The following is an 18,691-nucleotide window of genomic DNA, read 5'->3' on the forward strand; positions in this document are numbered from 1 at the left end:
AGAGCAGTGATGTCATAGCTGTAGTATATGATATAATATGTGAGAGCAGTGATGTCATAGCTCTAGTATATCACACATGAGAGAGCAGGGATGTCATAGCTGTAGTATATGATATGACAGCAGTGATGTCATAGTTGTATATGATATATGAGAGAGCAGTGATGTCATAGCTCTAGTATATCACATAGGAGAGAGCAGTGATGTCATAGCTGTAGTATATGACATATTATGAGAGAGCAGTGATGTCACATATCTTAGACCAGTTTTATTACAGTCGGAGTATATAACTTATAGTAGTAACGCAGTGATGTCACCATCATAGTATATAACATATTTTGGAGAAGCAGTGATGTCACAGCCAGGAGTCACTCTGGAAATGTCCACTGACAAAATGTATCTAGATTTTAAGAACTTCATGTGAAACTATTTGAGGCACAAACGGCGGCACGGAGGAAGGAATTTTATTATGCGCCTCACACTTCCTGTTCTGCAGTCGCATTGAGCAGTACAGCTACATCTTACAATGTTTCCTGTATCTATACAGAGCTGTGTGGTTCTGAGATACAATATGGATTAGATATTGTGGCTCAGCTGACAGTCACACGCCAAGCTTTGATACAGGCCTCAGCAGGCAGTATGACACGTGACAGGCTTAGCAGGCAGTACCACGCATGATAAGCTTAGATACAGCGGCTCAACAGCATTGTCCCTGGAGGAGATTGTTGTTCGTTGCTCTTGTGATACGTGTCCATCTCCACTGTGCTGCCATCCTGCCCCTCCATCCCCCCTTCATCTTGGTGCCTCTCAGGTGGTCTCTCTTCCACAGCTCTGAGTAGTGTCTTGTTTCAGTGCAGCCCCCTCCCCCTCCGTTTTCTGATGTGAACAGGGCACGTTTTACCCTCCAGGCTCCTGAGCCGCAGTCTGGCGTTGGTTGTGTGATTTCACATCATCCCCGAGCAGTAGATGTATGAATACATTGGACGAGACGTTCGCCATGTTGTAGACAGGACATTGATATCTGTTGCAGAATGAGATCATGGTTAACCCCTCAGTGGTTGCGCTGGGCTTCTAGTGGGTTCCATCATTTTCAGGACACTGGTGGTGTTATATCTGGGAACCAGCCACATTTCCTGACAATGTGAAGGGGACACATGGGCCATCTCCGTACACTCACGAGAGCTGTATCCTGGAACAAGCCCTGCACCTGAGTGCCCATTACATGACCAGGGATAGAATTGTGTCCACTGGAAAGATGCACTGGAGCCTACCATGGAATGACAGCAAGCAGAGATCTTAAAAAGTGCGGGGAATAATATTTCAATCCTTCTATTAACAAAACCTTTGATACATTGAGGTGTACAGAGTTTATCATTTGATACAAGCGTTATCTATGGTGTTACATACGACTGCTACATTACACTACTACATTACCTGTACTCTAAGTTAAAACTATATTATCTTTAGTGTTACATATGACTGAAGGTAACATCTACTACATTATCCCTACTCAGTTATCACTATGTTATCTGTAATATTACATAGGACTGCAGGTAACATCTACTACATTACACTGTTCTACATATTTTCAAAAGTTGTCAGGTTCAGTTATGAAATCAGCCATTTCTTAATGATTTTGACCTCCTGAATTGAAATCTAAGGATGAAAATGTCTAGTTGGCTCTTGTTTCTATGATATCAGAGTTTTCCTTTTGCTGCTACATATAATTAATGCAGAAAAGTTTCAGTACTTTGAAACATTATTATTTTTGCAAATATAAAGATGCAGAATATTTTGTTTTGCCAATTTTCTGCTATTTATTTAGAGGAAACTTGGCAACAATTCAAATAACTAAAACCTGTCTAAACACTGTTGCGAATTATAAAGTTACAGAAATTGCACTATAAAATTTGGTCCTCCTTCTTTGAAAACTCTTTTTTGCTTGTCTCTTGTACTCCTGCATCTGATCATCTCTTACCATTGTCCAACAGTTATCTGCAAGCATTGATGGATTCCATTTTCTTTGATATATTTTTTCCATAGCTGCAATATCTTGGTGAAATCTCTCACAGTGCTCGTTGCTCACTGCTCTACAGTTTGGTGGAACAAAAAAGTCTAGATGCGAATGTAAGAAATGAGTCTTTAAGGACATGTTACAGTCAAGATCCTTACATGTTTTGAAGAGATTTTCCACCAACTCTTGATAGTTACCTGCTCTTGAGTTTTCCAAAAATTTGTTACCACTAATGCGAATGCTACCCATGCAGCCTTTTCTTTGCCCTACAACAAACGGAGAAACTCTTCATCTTGAAGAAGCTTAAGAATCTGAGGTCCAGTAAAGACTCCTTCCTTTATCTTTGTCTCACTCAACCTTGGAAATGTATCAATGAGATACTTGAATGTTTAGCATTTTTATCTATTGCCTTTACAAAGTTCTTCATTAGGCCCAACTTGATATGCTATGGTGGTAACAAAATCTTATGTGGGTCAACAAGTGCTGAATGCAGGACATTTTTACTCTTTCCTGGCTGAAGTGAATGTTGGAGAGGTCAGTCTCTTTTATTGTAGTGATATTCTCTTGCACGACTATCCCACTCACACAGAAAGCAGCACTACTTTGTGTATCCACCTGGAGACCAAGTAAGAGGACAACCACCTTTAAGTCACCAAGAGAGGCCACAAGTGGGTCATAGTTAAGGCACCTCAACAGCTGTTTCATGTTGTCATAGGTTTCTTCCATGTAGACTGTATATGCAATACGCTGAAAAAAAGAGAATGGACAGCACCTCCAAAAATCATACATTGATCTAATGCTTCTCGGCAAAAATATATATAACTGAACATGAGGTTCTTAGTTTAACATTCTGATCAGACTGTATGAAGCCCACTGCTTCGTCACAGTGAACCTCTTAGTGGGTCCTACGTTTTATTGCCTTAATGGAGCGCCGTCGTGCGCTAACCACCGCCACAGCGACAGTACACCAGCAGGGCGGGCGGCCTGATGGCTCTCAGCACCCTTTCTGCAAGACTGAGTCCCTATGACTCCAGACCGCACCGCCTCACCAGCACAAAGCCACAGCAACAATGGACGCCCTGCTGGTGCATTGTCGCTGCAGCAGTGGTTAGCGCAAAGCCTGCTCCTTTAAGGCAATAAAAATTAGGACCCACTGAGAGGTTCGCCGTGACGTGGCAGTGGGCTTCATACAGTCTGATCAGAATGTTAAACTAAGAACCTCGTGTTCAGTTATATATATTTTTGCTGAGAGGCATTAGATCAATGTATGATTTTTTGGAGATGCGGTCCATGTTCTTTTTATGTAGACTGTATAACCAACTGGAATTGAAGGTAGCATGTTGCCATTATACAGCAAGACAGCTTTTAGGCTTGTTTGGGACGAATCGATGAAGAGCCTCCATTGCTCTGGATTATGACTAATCTTCAGAGCTTACATTAAACTGTCGCTGTTGTTGCATGCCACAAGATCCCCCTCCATGAAGAAGTATTGAACAAGATCTTTATTACGGTTACGGAACAAAGAAATCCAAATATCGCCCACTAGGAGATTCCGCTGCTGTAGCCTGGAACCTAAGAGCTCAGCCTTACTCTTGGGCAGATCCAAATCTCGAACAAGATCGTTCAGTTCACTTTGTGTTATAAGGTGTGGTTCAGTTCAGGTTGTTGATAGAAAGTCTGGGTTGTGAGAGGAAGATGCTTCATGACACCAAGCGCCCTCATCTTCCTCACTTGACTCTACTGAAAATGTTTCTGGTGTTTTTGGAACCAGCAGTTCTTCTGTATATGATACTGGGCGTATTGCAGATGGAATGTTTGGATACTGTAAAGTCCATTTCTCCCTTGAAACTCCTTTCCTAATGAAGGGCACCATACAGAAATAGCAATTGTTAGTCTTATCGGTTGGCTCTCTCTAGATCATTGGGACTGCAAAAGGCATAGATTGCCTCTTCCCATGTAACCACTGGGTAAGATGTGATGCACATCTATTGCAGCAAATCAGAGAAGTATATTGGCATCAAACAACCGACTTTATTATGTCCGTTAATGTCCAGCCATGCAAGTTATGCGGTACATCCAATGTGCTTGGGTGCTCTGCCAAAAGACATTTAGTATCAAGCATAAAAGAATAAGAAGACGGCACTCACCAATCCATTAAAAAATATTTCAGTCCTTTATTCCATAGTTCGGGACATGGACAGGGTGTTCAGGACAACCGAGGAATGCAGGAGAGAAGACAAACAGCCCAACTCTTGTCCTGATTTCTTATTCTGTAGCCAAAATACTGGTTGTAGGCTTTCCTTATCAAGTTTCACCTTTGCGAGACAAAAGTGACTTCTTTGCACATGTAGCAAAAACTATCCTCTTTGTTAATGCAACAACGAGGCATATCTGAAGAAAACATATAGAAACACTTTACTATGCTAAGAAACTAAGCTAAATCCTAAAACTGTATACCTTACACAGAGAACATTTATACAAGTAGGTGATGTAACTGTAATTAGGATGACGTCATCGGAGAGGAGTTGGCATTTTTTGATTGGTCACCCTAAGATTATAGAATACTGAAGGCCCAATAGACTAAATAGATGATGTAATAGACTAGCTACTAACTATGCAATAATGATGAAATAATAAAGACACAATGTTTTTATAAGCCGGCATAACAGGTGTCAGAAGGAATTACAACCTCCACTGGATCTTGAAAATTAGAGCCAATCAGCAAATTTAAGCATCATATTCATTTTCAGCTCCACAAAATTAATTAAGCTCAACTGTTTTAGTCTTTGAACCAATTTAGCTGTAGAACAGTTTCTGTAGTCAATTATCATTGTTTTCTGTAGTGTTACATAGGACTGCAGGTGTCTACTATATTATCTGGAAGTGGCTTTTTTCTGCACTGCTGTTACTTGGGAATGAAAATCCAAAGTCAGAAACTGTATTCAAGCAGTTATTTAATTGACACGTTTCGAAGTAGACACATTTCTTCCTCAGGGTATAACCACATAAACGTTATATCATGAGGAAGAAGTGTATGTACCTCGAAACGCATCAATTAAATAACCACTGGAATACAGTTTCTGACTTTGGATATTCATTCCCAAGTAACAGCAGCGCAGAAAAATCCACTTATTTTTTTCTACATTCTTTGTACCGGTTGGATGACCTGTGGATCTGCAGCAGCTGGTTATACATACTCCTTCATTGTTGTGTGATCACAACTCTACCAGGTTAGCATAACCTATTAATTAATTAAAATGCATTCCTGGTAAAATTCTATTGCACTTTTTTTGCTCCCCAGCTCCTGTGTGTGTGTGTGATTTTATATATATATATACATACACAGTACAGACCAAAAGTTTGGACACACCTCATTTAAAGATTTTTCATTACTATGAAAATTGTACATTCACACTGAAGGCATCAAAACTATGAATTAACACATGTGGAATTATATACTTAACAAAAAAGTGTGAAACAGCTGAAAATATGTCTTATATTCTAGGTTCTTCAAAGTAGCCACCTTTTGCTTTGATGACTGCTTTGCACACTCTTGGCATTCTCTTGATGAGCTTCAAGAGGTAGTCACCGGAAATGGTTTTCACTTCACAGGTGTGCCCTGTCAGGTTTAATAAGTGGGATTTCTTGCCTTATAAATGGGGTTGGAACCATCAGTTGTGTTGTGCAGAAGTCTGGTGGATACACAGCTGATAGTCCTACTCAATAGACTGTTCGAATTTGTATTATGGCAAGAAAAAAGCAGCTAAGTAAAGAAAAACGAGTGGCCATCATTACTTTAAGAAATGAAGGTCAGTCAGTGCAAAAAATTGGGCAAAGTTTGAAAGTGTCCCCAAGTGCAGTTGCAAAAACCATCAAGCGCTACAAAGAAACTGGCTCACATGAGGACCGCCCCAGGAAAGGAAGACCAAGAGTCACCTCTGCTTCTGAGGATAAGTTTATCCGACCAGCCTCAGAAATCGCAGGTTAACAGCAGCTCAGATTAGAGACCAGGTCAATGCCACACAGAGTTCTAGCAGCAGACACATCTCTACAACAACTGTTAAGAGGAGACTTTGTGCAGCAGGCCTTCATGGTAAAATAGCTGCTAGGAAACCACTGCTAAGGACAGACAACAAGCAGAAGAGACTTGTTTGGGCTAAAGAACACAAGGAATGGACATTAGACCAGTGGAAATCTGTTCTTTGGTCTGATGAGTCCAAATTTGAGATCTTTGGTTACAACCACCGTGTCTTTGTGCAACTCAGAAAAGTTGAACAGATGGACTCTACATGCCTGGTTCCCACTGTGAAGCATGGAGGAGGAGGTGTGATGGTGCTTTGCTGGTGACACTGTTGGGGATTTATTCAAAATTGAAGGCATACTGAACCAGAATGGCTACCACAGCATCTTGCAGCAGCATGCTATTCCATCCGGTTTGCGTTTAGTTGGACCATCATTTATTTTTCAACAGGACAATGACCCCAAACACACCTCCAGGCTGTGTAAGGGCTATTTGACCAAGAAGGAGAGTGATGGGGTGCTACTCCAGATGACCTGGCCTCCACAGTCACCAGACCGCAACCCAATCAAGATGGTTTGGGGTGAACTGGACCGCAGAGTATAAGGCAAAAGGGCCAACAAGTGCTAAGCATCTCTGGGAACTCCTTCAAGATTGTTGGAAGACCATTTCCGGTGACTACCTCTTGAAGCTCATCAAGATAATGCCAAGAGTGTGCAAAGCAGTCATCAAAGCAAAAGATGGCTACTTTGAAGAACCTAGAATATAAGACATATTTTCAGTTGTTTCACACTTTTTTGTTAAGTATATAATTCCACATGTGTTAATTCATAGTTTTGATGCCTTCACTGTGAATGTACAATTTTCATAGTCATGAAAATACAGAAAAATCTTTAAATGAGAAGGTGTGTCCAAACTTTTGGTCTGTACTGTATATCTATATATTGTTATTGTGATTTATATGGTGTAACATGGGACTGTTACATTACACTACTACACTACCTGTACTATGTTATCACAATGTTATGTGTAGTGTTACATAGGACTGTAGGTAACTATCTGAGTACAGATCATGTGGATGTTATCACTATGTAATCTATGATGTTACATAGGACTGCAGATAACATCTGCAGTATCTGCCCTCGGAAAGTTATCACTGTGTTTTCTGTGGAATTACATAGGACTGCAGGTAACATCTCTGATATCATCTATACTCACACTTTTGACTTCAACACTGGAGTTACAGAGGACTGCAGGTAACAATTACTACATTATCTGTACTCCGAGTTAGCACTGTGTTATTTATAGTGTTACATAGGACCCGGGCTGTGGAGTCTGAGTTGTGGAGTCGGAGTCGGTGTCCATTTTGGTGGAGTTGGTATAAAATAGACAGACTCCGACTCCTTAAAATATATAATAAGTTGGGTACAGCAGTTCAATGCAGTTTGTGAGGAATATTTTTTCATAAGAATTTGGGAAAGTTATGAAATGTCCTATAAATGTCTGTCCTATTCCTGATCTAAGGGTCTAGACTTTTAGCTGAGATGAATCTGTGCTACAGTAAATTTATCACTTAAACATGAGCCATGTATGAGGGAGTCAGTGTCATGGAAATTGTGGAGTCGGAAGCTTGGCTTACCGACTCCACAGCCCTGCATAGTACTGCAGGTAACATCTACTACATTATCTGTACTCCGAGTTAGCATTGTGTTATTTGTAGAGTTACATAGGACTGCAGGTAACATCTACTACATTATCTGTACTCCGAGTTAGCATTGTGTTATTTGTAGAGTTACATAGGACTGCAGGTAACATCTACTACATTATCTGTACTCCGAGTTAGCATTGTGTTATTTGTAGAGTTACATAGGACTGCAGGTAACATCTACTACATTATCTGTACTCCGAGTTAGCATTGTGTTATTTGTAGAGTTACATAGGACTGCAGGTAACATCTACTACATTATCTGTCCTCTACACTGTTATCTGTGGTGTTGCATAGGACTGCGGGTATCATTTACTATATTATCTGTACACCTAGTCTTGGCTTTGCTATCACTGGTGTCACATAGGACTGTAGGTAACATTTACATTATCCGAACTCCCAGTTAGCACTGTGTTATCGGTTATTTCTTCTAATGAGCGTAAGATGGAGTGAAAAGATTGTGAGCTCCTAAGACCGGAGATGATTGGAGTGATACATAGGCCTCATTTAACAAAACTGTCTAAAAGAAAAATCTCTCTGTTGCCCATAACAACCAATCAGAGTTCAGCTTTAATATTTTAAACCGCTTATGTAAAATGAAAGCTGCGCTGTGATTGGTTGCTATGACAGACGTTTTTTCTTTTAGCCAGTTATGGTAAATCTGCTCCATTGTTCCTTTATCGGTGCAGGAATATGACAGCGCTCTGTTAGCCATGGTGCATGGGCGATAGTAGGCCGTGGGTGATACTCGGACATTGTATATTGAGTGTACTCTGCATGGTTGGCAGCTCTCGCCATCGACACTGCCATGTCCCTTCTCGTCACCTATGCACGCTGTGTCATGTCAGTCTGTTGCTATGGAAACACATGTAGCCCCCTTCCTGCTGACTTCAGACCTGCGTCCCAGATTTGTGTTCACAGACCGGAGCTGGGGCTGCCACAGAGCGGGGGACACTGAGCCCGCCATTTATATAAATAAATAAAAACCCCAAAGGATGGGAGAATGGGGAACGTTTACACATGTGGGTTGTGTCAGCTCCAACCAATTATAGATACACAGTAGAATCCAATAAGAGGCGATTTCTTATGGCCCTGAAGGTTTGCACTTAAAAGTCTTAAATTTTACAAAAATATAAGGCTGCCCACCTAACCCTTCACTGCAGATTAAGGCCTTGCACTGTAAAGTTGCTTGAGGTTGGATTGGCACAGGCTTTGTGTTACACGGCAGATGATGGGAATGTTCCCAGCTGTCAGATTGTCGTCCTTTTACATTGTAGAGGGCAAGCTGTGCCACCTGCAAACCCCGGAGCAGGAAGGGGAGACCGGATAATGCAGAGCTCTTCAGCAGCTGACATGACCTTGGTTAACAAACTGGAGCGCACTAAGCTGTCTGCAAACCGTAGAGCGGGCAATGCCAAGGAACGGGGATACTTCTTTTATACCAAACATAATGGGTGCCCACTCCACCCAAAGACATGGATGACTGCACGAGCGTGGCATCGTTATGTCATAGCGATGACATCACATCTGTTTAATTGAGACAACGGCCGAGCCTGGATATACTGTAATTGTAACACCATTATCTGCGAGTAGTATTTCATCTTCAGCCTCTGTACATATAGAATAATGTTTTCGTTCGCTGAGAACAAGCAAAGATCTTAAAAGCGCTAATTGAAGCTTAAAAGTATGTCAAATAGAAATCTTAATCAAAATAGATATTTAGTGTGACCGCAGTTTGCCTTCAGAGCAGCATCAGTTCTTTTCAGTACACTTGTACACAGTTTTTGAAGGAACTCGGCAGGGAGGTTGTTCCAAACATCTTGAAGAGCTAACCACCGATCTTCTTGTGCAAATCCTTCTGTCTCTTCGTATAATCCCAGTCAGACTCGCTGATGTTGAGATCAGGGATCTGTGAGGACCGTATCATCAATTCCAGTACTCATTGTTCTTCTTTACCCTGTAGTTAGTTCTTAATGACATTGGCTCTATATTTGGGGTCATTGTCCCGCTGCAGGGTAAATTTTGAGCCAATTACTGTAGACTTCTCCCTGATCATACTGTATGATGGATAAGCATCTTCCTGTATTTCTCAGCACAAAATTAATCTTGACCAAATTTCCAACTCCATTTGCTGAAATGCAGCCCAAAACTTATAAGGACCCTTCACCATGCTTCACTGCTGCCTGCAGTGCCGGTCTACAGGCCTTCAGCTAGCAAACTGCCTTCTCTTACAGCCAAATATTTCACATTTTGACTCATCACTCCAAGGCACCTGCTGCCATTTTTCTGCAACCCAGTTAGTGTGTTTTCGTCCATAGTTCAGTCACTAGGCCTTGTTTCCATCTAGAAGATGTGGTTTTGTCGCTTCAGTTCTTCCATGAAAAATTCTGGTCGGACTTCTCCAAACAAAAGATGTGTGTAGCTGAGTTCCACTGGTTGATGCCAGTTCTGAGCTGATAGCTTTGCTGGACATCTTCCGATTCTGAAGAGAAGTCAACATGAAGTGTCTTTCATCTGCTGCACTAAGTTTCCTTGACCAACCACTGCACCAGCAGCCCTTAATTTCTTGGTGTTCTCAAAGGGGATAAATACAGGCAGATACTTAACCCTTTTGCAATCCCATTAGTGAGACATCTGGCTCCAGATTTATTCAACAGCAGGACAATGACCCCAAGCATGTGGCCTTATTCAGACATCCGTAGATATTCTATCCTAGGTTTTGACAGGTACCCACTAAAGTCAATGGTGCTTTTCATATATCCCATGTTTTTGTTGACCCTGTGGCTACAAAAATAATCACGGAGACATGTCCTTGTCAAGGATCAAAATCAGAATTACAAGTCTATGGGTGCATGAAAATCATGGACAGCACACGGAGGTCATCTGTGTGCAATTTTGTGTGATGTCTGTGAATAACATTGCAAAAGATAGTAGAAGCTTTGTAACGTATTTATTTTTTCAGATATGAAAATTACTGATAAACCGCTGATGGTACAAATTGAAACACTGACCAAACTCGGACTGTTTTCTTTTGCGTACGTGAAAAATGAAGGATGTCTAAATGAAAGCTAAGAACTATCTTAAATGTAAAGAAGAATAAAAAGTGTCTTGGAAGTGATGATATGGTCCCCATCAAGCCTTGATCTCAACATCATTGAAGAGTCAGAAGGATTTGCACAAGGCTACATCCACAGATCAGGGGTTAGCTCTCTAAGATGTTTGGAACAACAGAGTTTTTTACAAAGCCGTTTGCAAGCGTATCTAAAAGAATTGATGCTTTTGGAAGGCAAAAGATGGTCACACCATATATTGATTTGATTTAGATTTCTCTTTTGATTATTCACTTTGATAAAAAATAAACCATTAACGCTTCTATTTCTGAAAGCATTCTTACATTGCAGCATTTTTTCCACACCTGCCTTAAACTTTTGCTTAGTACTGTGTGTGAGTGTATATATACCTATATATTCAATGTGTGTGTTTTGCAGTGTTTGTAGGCCATCAGATGGCTAAACTAGTGTGTGCCAGGCTCCTCTGCCCTGCAGCTCTACAGCGAGAGCCTGGACTGCAGGGAATTGATGGCACGTGAGCCGCCTCTGCACCGCTGAATAACAGAGAGCTCACTGAGCGTAGGGGCCACCACATCTGCTTCCTGTTTTATGCCCTTTGAGGAATTAACAATTTTATATGAGACAGGTGCACTAACAGAACTGCAGACTTCTGGCGGCCCTGCCACCGTCATCTACAATTGGGTGACCCTCATCTCCACATTGGGTACACCAGTCTTAACTAAAAAAAAACAAAAAAAACAGCTTGGACAGGATTCCAATCCTATATACGTAATTGGGTGGGTGGGGGTGACTATGGTTCAGGTGCGATGACAGGTGGCCACCAGGCAGACTTGGCGACACTGATTCCAGAATATGACCGAATGTAAAATTCTTTTAAAATATTATTTTATCCAGCCAAAAAAATCTAAGTAGATTCTTCACTGCGCAGTCATCTGGAAAATGTGAGTTCAGTCAGCAATTAGTCCTTGCACTCAGCCGACTGCACTCTGTTTCTCTGCTTGCAGCAGCTCAGTGTGTGCGTTTCCCATCTGCACAGTACAGACACCCCACATGTTCTCCGCAGCCTGCAAGAGTCACTGTTAATGCAGTAGCTCAATATCTGCCTCCCCTCCCCCACCATTCCCTGCACTGCAAGCACCATGGGTTTTTTTTCTCCTTTTTACTCACAGCCATCTTGGCTGGAGGTTCTGTTCTGGGGCTGGCTCATGCTCCGGCAGCTATGCTGTCTATGGGTTTAGTGCAAACTCCATATATTATTTATAGGATTTGAAGGAAGGTCCATTGATAGAGAGACATGTTTTTGTTGCCTTTTTTCCTTTTGTTCTTGGTTATCCATTTTGAACTCATGCCACTTTGCCAATGTTCTTGTCTATTGAGAAATTGTAGTATAATGTTGTTGTTCCCATCCAGTACTCCCCCCTCCTTTACAAAAATTGCAACGGTTGTCTATGGAAGTGTAGTTGATTCAAATCAGGGGTAAGGTTAGGCACTGGTGGGCACATACACTCGGAAGGAATATGCATGCCAGTGTCAAGTTGGGATGGATGTCTAGGCATCTGTCCACTATGGAGACCCTTTTGAGAAAAAAACAAAAAAACATACGGAGTGGTATATGTTGTTGTTTTTTTTTTTTTTTTGCAGTGGCCCTTTGTAATAGTAAAGCACATTCTGCTTCTCTTTCCTATACCGTTAAGTTATCGGTATGCATGCACAGAGGATGTCAAAACAACACACATTTGTTGAATGAGTGCATATGGAAATGGAAACGTTACAATGCATTTAAGAACCACAGCAACTCATCCAAAAAGTGGTGTGGTTGTCGAGTGCTTAGGTGCATCGTTCATAAAAGTCGCCAAAGCTCTGCTGACTTGATAACTGCAGCACCCTAAATCTCTTCTGGCATTAACAGCATAAAAACTGCTGCTTGGCATGGGTTTACATGCCCGAGCAGTTCAATCAAGCCTTATATCACTAAGCACAACGTTTAGTGTCAGATGGAGTGGAGTAATGCACGCCGACTCTAGAGAAGTAAAAACCTGTTCTGTGGATTGACGGATCACACTTCTCTATCTGGCGTCAGTTGGATGAGTCTGTGTTTTATGAATGACAGAAGAACGTTGCCTGCCTGACTGCATTGTCTCAGCTGTAAAGTTTGGTGGTGGAGGATTAACACTATGGGGTTGTTTTTCAGGGGTTGGCCTAGACTCCTTGGATCCAGAGTAAGGAAAACATAATGCTTCATCAGACTAAGAAAGTTTGGACAACTGTATGTTTCCAATTTTTTGGGCTCTGTTTGGGGAAGACCCTTTTCTGTTCCCCGTGCCACAATGCAAGGTCCATAAAGGTATGGTTGATTGAGTTTTGTCTGTAAGAACGAAAACTGAAGCCCTGACCTCTCAACCCCATTGAATGGCTTTGGGATGACAGAGATTTTGAGTGAGGCCCTCTACTCCAACATCAATGTCTGACGTCACACATGTTCTTCTGGATGAATGGGCAAAAATTCCCACAGACCCTTCCAAAATCAACTAAAATGTATTGTGGAGCAGAGAGCCACAATAACTATGTATGTCACTGGCCTTATAAACGGCCAGCAGCAGCATTATTTGGGGGGCTATGTATCTGCCATACCCAAATTCTTGGAATACATTAACAGTAATGCTTTTAATCTTAGGTTTACGTTTACCTATCATGCTACACAAATTTCATTTTTAGATTTCCAATTATTTGGAGAACTGGGTAAAATCATTACAACTTCAACATATATCAAACCCATCACTGGTAACGCCATTTTGCATGCCCGCAGCAGCCATCCTCAACATACAATTCGTTCCATTCCGGTAGGAGAATTTAGCAGGATCAAAAGAAACTGCAGTAATCTTGAAAAATTGAATCAGGAATTAAGGGATTCTGGTAATAGGTTAACCAAAAGAGGTTATCCCCCATGGACCCTAAATAGGGGGGTCAAATATTGTTCGGGCCAAAAATAGACAAGACCTCATTTCTAAAAACACTCTTAAACCAAAAAGTTCATGTACAAAACCAGTCTTTTCAATTAGATATAGCTCCTCAATTTAATCGCATTAAATCTATAGTTTAAAAATTTCTACCAATCTTGCAGCTTGACCCGATATTGTCTTCCATCTTGGAATCAAGATGTGAGATTGTAGCAAAGAGGGGGACAACTATCGGGAATATTGTTTCACTTAGTTATTTTTCCTCTATAACTAAATCTGAAACCTGGTTACCATGTAGGGGTTTCTATAAATGTGGGGGTAACAGGTGTGGAACTTGTTTACATGCCTTAGTGACAAAGGATTTCTCTAATTATGATGATTGATGCAGATATGCCATCAAGAATTATATTAACTGTAATAGAAATTTGGTTTATGTTATCAGATGTTCCAGTTGTGATTTAATGCATGTTGGTTGTAAAACACGTAATCTTAAAGTCCGTATTTCGGAACATATCACTGACATCATCAGTAGTAATACATCTAATCGCACTATTTCATATGCATCACATTTTATCACTTACCATAATAAGCAAACTAATTTTTTCCAAGTCTTTGGTATAGAGAGAGTCAGGAAACCGGAGAGGGGAGGAGACCATAGGAGACGCCTGCGTACCAGAGAAGCGTTCTGGATGTTTCATCTCGGCACTTGTGCTCCCAATGACCTCAACATTCAGAAAGAGGTTTTATTCCATCATCATTAACGCATGTTCTGTTGGTCTGTTATGTTTTTCCATTGTTACATTTTTGTCATTCTGTTTTTGTTATTTTTAGGTTATTTGTAAAGATTGATTGTTTTTATACATGTGTTCATGGATATGTATTTCTACATCGGTGAGTTCAATCACAAAAGCCATTGTATACATACTGAACCGTCACAGATTTTCTTTCTAGCTGTGGCAATCACATGTAACTAATCATGAATGCATATAACCTTTACCCATTCACAACAGGGTAGCTTTGACAAAGGACGCAGGAATCGCGTCCGAAACGCGTCAAACTATTGTATCCTCTCTCCTATTGTGGATATATGTCATTTTTAAGATTATCTGAATAAATTCCAAGTTTTTATCAGGAGCTGGAAAATCAACCCTTTTTTCTCTGCAATTTCCACGTCCCGGTTAGGACGTTTCCATGCTCCTTCTTACAAATGTGCTGCAAAGAACAGATGAGCTGGCGTCTCCTACCCAAGTTTTGAGCAGCAGATGATGTCACAGATGACGTAATGACATAGTTGAATTGCACAACCTGCTACCTAGATAAGGAGACGCTTGTCGTGGGAGTGGTGGCAGATGAGTAGAATCCTGTTTGTTTGTTTTTTTCATTTACCAAGTTACCATGTCCCCCTCTTGCTAGAGAAGGGGGGACATAATATATGGTAGACAGAATAGGAGACATTATAATGTATGGGGGCCATGGAGGGCTCATTGTACAGTATATGGGCCACAATGGGGGACAGTATATTTTTTGGGGGCCACAGAGGAGTATATTATAGATCAGTGTATGAGTTTTTGGATGCGTGGACACCATGTCTTTTTTTCTACGGTTTCAATATTTACAGTGTTGTCCCTTATTTTTCAATACCTCTGCCCTTCGCCCTGGCAGCTAATTATCAGCTTCTGGACCAAATCCTTACTAATGACCACCCATTCTTGTCTAATCAGTGCTTAGAGTTTATAATAAATTTCTGTGTCTTCTTTGTCCACTCGCTTTTTGAGGATTATCCACAGTTCTCAATGGGATTGAGATCTGGGGAGTTTCCTGGTCATGGGCCTAAAATTTTAATGTTTTGTTCTCCGAGCCACTTATTATTTTTGCCTTATGACATGGTCTCCATCATGCTGGAAAAAGTATTATTCATCACCAAATTGCTCGTGGATGGCTGGGAGAAGTTGCTCTTGGACCAAGGCAGTGTTCTTAGGCAAAATTGTGAGTGACCCCCCTCCATGGATGAAAGGCCCCCACACATGAATGGTCTCAGGATTCTTTTTTGTTGGCATGACACAGGACTAATGGTAGCGCTCACCTTTTCTTCTCTAGACAACCATTTTCCCAGATGTCCCAAATAGTCTGAAGGAGGCTTCATCAGAGAAGATAACTTTGCAAGAAGTACTGTGATTGGATGGAAGAGGACTGTGGTAAAGTTATTTTCTTTGATGCCTCCTTCTCCCCCATCCCCAGCAACGCAAATTGTTTGGGCCATCTAGAAAAATGATTGTCTGGAGAAGAAAAGGTGTGCGGTGTGTGGGGGCTTTTCATTAATGGAGGGGGCCCACTCACAATTTTTCCTAAGAACACAGCCAGGAATGAACACAGCCAGGGACAATGAATGGGATCTATACATCCTCCAAGAGCAACTTCTCCCAACCATGCACGAAGAGTAATTTAGTGATGAACAATAATGTTTCCAGCATGAGGGTGACCGTATCTCAGGGCTAAAGTGGTAAGTGGCTTGGCCAACAAATCTTTTAAATTTTGGGTCTATAGCCCCCCGTCACACTAAGCGAGATCGCTGCTGAGTCACAAGTTTTGTGACTCAACAGCGACCTCAGCAGCGATCTCGCTACGTTTGACACTTAGCAGCGACCAGACCCCTGCTGTGAGATCGCTGGTAGTGTTGAAATGGCCTGGACCATTTTTTGATCGTTGAGGCCCCACTGGGTAGCATGCATCGGTGTGTTTGACACCTTACCAACGACCTCGTTGGCGACTCAGAACTGAGAAGTCGTCCCTCATCGATGTCTCAATTGTCAGAGTAGCTGCTATGTGACAGGGTCCCAACGACCGCCGAAATCGTTATATAGGTCGCTACGGGTCGCCGTATCGTTGCTGCGTCGTTGGGAAGATCTGACTGTTTGACATCTCACCAGCGACCACATAGCGACGCAGCAGCGATCCGTGACAGGTCGTATCATTGTCGGGATCGCTGTAGCGTCGCTAAGTGTGATGGTACCTTAAGGCAAGAAAATTCCACAGATCTCAATCTCATTGAAAATCTGAGGTCAACCTTCAAAAAGCAAGAGGACAAACAAAAACACAAATTGTTATAAACACAGAGATATAAACTGCTCTTTTCGATTTTGTAAGCGGGCGTAAAATGTTTGTGCAAATAAGGTTAAAGTAGATGCAATTCATAAATCTGTCTGAGAGTTGCACACAAATTTGCAAACTCAATCCACTACATGGAAAGTCATCACTGGAGAGGTGTAAATATAAAGATGCTCCAAATTTACGCTAGCTCTTCCCCAGCTAGGCAGCATAAAGATGCCTTGTCATGGCATTTATTACTAAGGGGTCAGGAAATTCACCCAAACACCATAGAAAAATTATTCAGATCTTGTCTGCTTCCTGAAGGACAAGCAATCATCTGATCATGGTCAGATCTCAGTGTTTGCGATGACTCTCGTTTTTTTGTGCAGCAGGAGTGAAAGAAGTGGAGAATTTGGCAGAATTATTATGTGACAGATGGAGCACGAAAGCAACTGGAGTGATGGGCAGCAGTGCCTGCAGCATATGCCTTTGTATATATTTCAGTGTAGCGGTTGCTCAGATGATCAGAGTGATCGGGGAGGAGCAGGTCACCATGTGACTAATAGATATCCAATATTTTCGGCTCTGCAGACGTGCATCAATAACAGCGTACAACAGCGTACAGTAGAGCAGCTGCACAGACGCTGTTGTTATGCACCAATTTATATTATCAATAGAGATGATATAGATGTACACTTACTGGACGAGGGTCCTACAAAATCATGTACAGAGTGGTTATTTACTAGGCTAAATCAGTGAGTAGTGAGCAGCCTTTTCTTTCCGCCTTAGTCAAAAATTGAGTCGGAATGCAAAGGTTGCACTAATTACGTGACACTCCTTGACAGATGTTGATGCCTGCTGTCTAGCGGGGGGACACAGTTGCAAAAGTGGAGAAATTACGCTTCTTAGGGAGTAGAGTATTTTTTTTTATAATTGCATCCCTTGGGCCAAACGAGTTTTTCTTAAAATCCAGTGGAAAACCCCTTTAATGAATAAGAGAGCAGAATTTCTCTGTAGGCAGATGACTGGTATTCGTGTTCAAAAAACTATCATGCCGTTCTTGATGAGGGGGCGTGCTGGTGTCAGACTCTCCTGATTCATGAAGAGCAGCATGCCTCTTTATGAATCAGAAGCATCTGACGAGTGGAGTGCACCAGTGTACCTGCGTGTGCTACGCCAGAAATCTCACTCCAGTCCGGTACTGGAGTGAGATTTCTGGCAAAGAGAACATCACAGTTCGTCATAAAATAGATGGGCTGTGGTATCATGGCGCGGTCCAGCCTCAGCCTTACCCATTTTGGTGAAAGCCGGGAAAAACTGTCGTGAATGCCTCAAAATTCATAAAATTTAGGCGCAACTTCGAATTGCACCGAAATTTTGCGACTTTTCAAAGCTTTTATGCTAGAATCCTGGTGTGAAGATTTGGGCCCTTTGTCTCCATAGCAAAATCAAACAAAAGAGCCGGAACATAAGTTGGTATATGAACAATGTGTAGGAGCACGTTCACACTGTGACTGTTTCACAGACAAAACTCAAGAAAAAACTAAGTATATACCAAGTAGTAAGTAAATGGTAATAGTATATGTAAATGAGATAGGGTACTTAGTTAACAACATTTTGATCAAAATAGTGTAAATCCATCCCATCGCGACAAGGTGTACCCAATCGGGACGGTCCTATCTCTAGTAATGGTCCCAGTTGGGTACACCTTGTAGCGGCATTCCCTATGTTATTTACATGTACTATTACTATTTACTTACTACTATATGCTCATTTTGTTTTTTCCTGTTCGTTTTGTCTGTGAAATGTCCACAGTATGAACATGCTCCTACACATTGCACG

General features: G+C 41.5%; 1 protein-coding gene across 7 annotated transcripts in view; it reads left to right on the forward strand.

Annotated features, from left to right (window-relative positions):
* BCAS4 (breast carcinoma amplified sequence 4) overlaps window positions 1-18,691 on the forward strand; it is a 51,408-nt gene that overhangs the window by 23,022 nt on the left and 9,695 nt on the right. The window contains exons 5-6 of one of the 7 annotated variants that reach the window (XR_012321995.1): window positions 12,997-13,149; window positions 14,372-14,549. The exons of 4 other annotated variants lie outside the window; for them this stretch is intronic. Coding sequence is in view for 2 of the 3 variants with exons in the window: in XM_073682717.1 (XP_073538818.1) it covers window positions 14,372-14,383 (12 nt within the window). In the remaining variant the exon portion in view is untranslated. Of the gene's footprint in view, window positions 1-10,696; window positions 11,020-12,996; window positions 13,150-14,371; window positions 14,550-18,691 lie in introns of those variants that run through there. 2 more of the 7 variants (XM_073682717.1, XM_073682718.1) reach the window with 2 other exon arrangements.

Source organism: Phyllobates terribilis, unplaced genomic scaffold (assembly GCF_046119375.1).
Source record: "Phyllobates terribilis strain yellow unplaced genomic scaffold, ASM4611937v1 Scaffold_5__5_contigs__length_657084704, whole genome shotgun sequence".
Classification (NCBI taxonomy): domain Eukaryota; kingdom Metazoa; phylum Chordata; class Amphibia; order Anura; family Dendrobatidae; genus Phyllobates; species Phyllobates terribilis.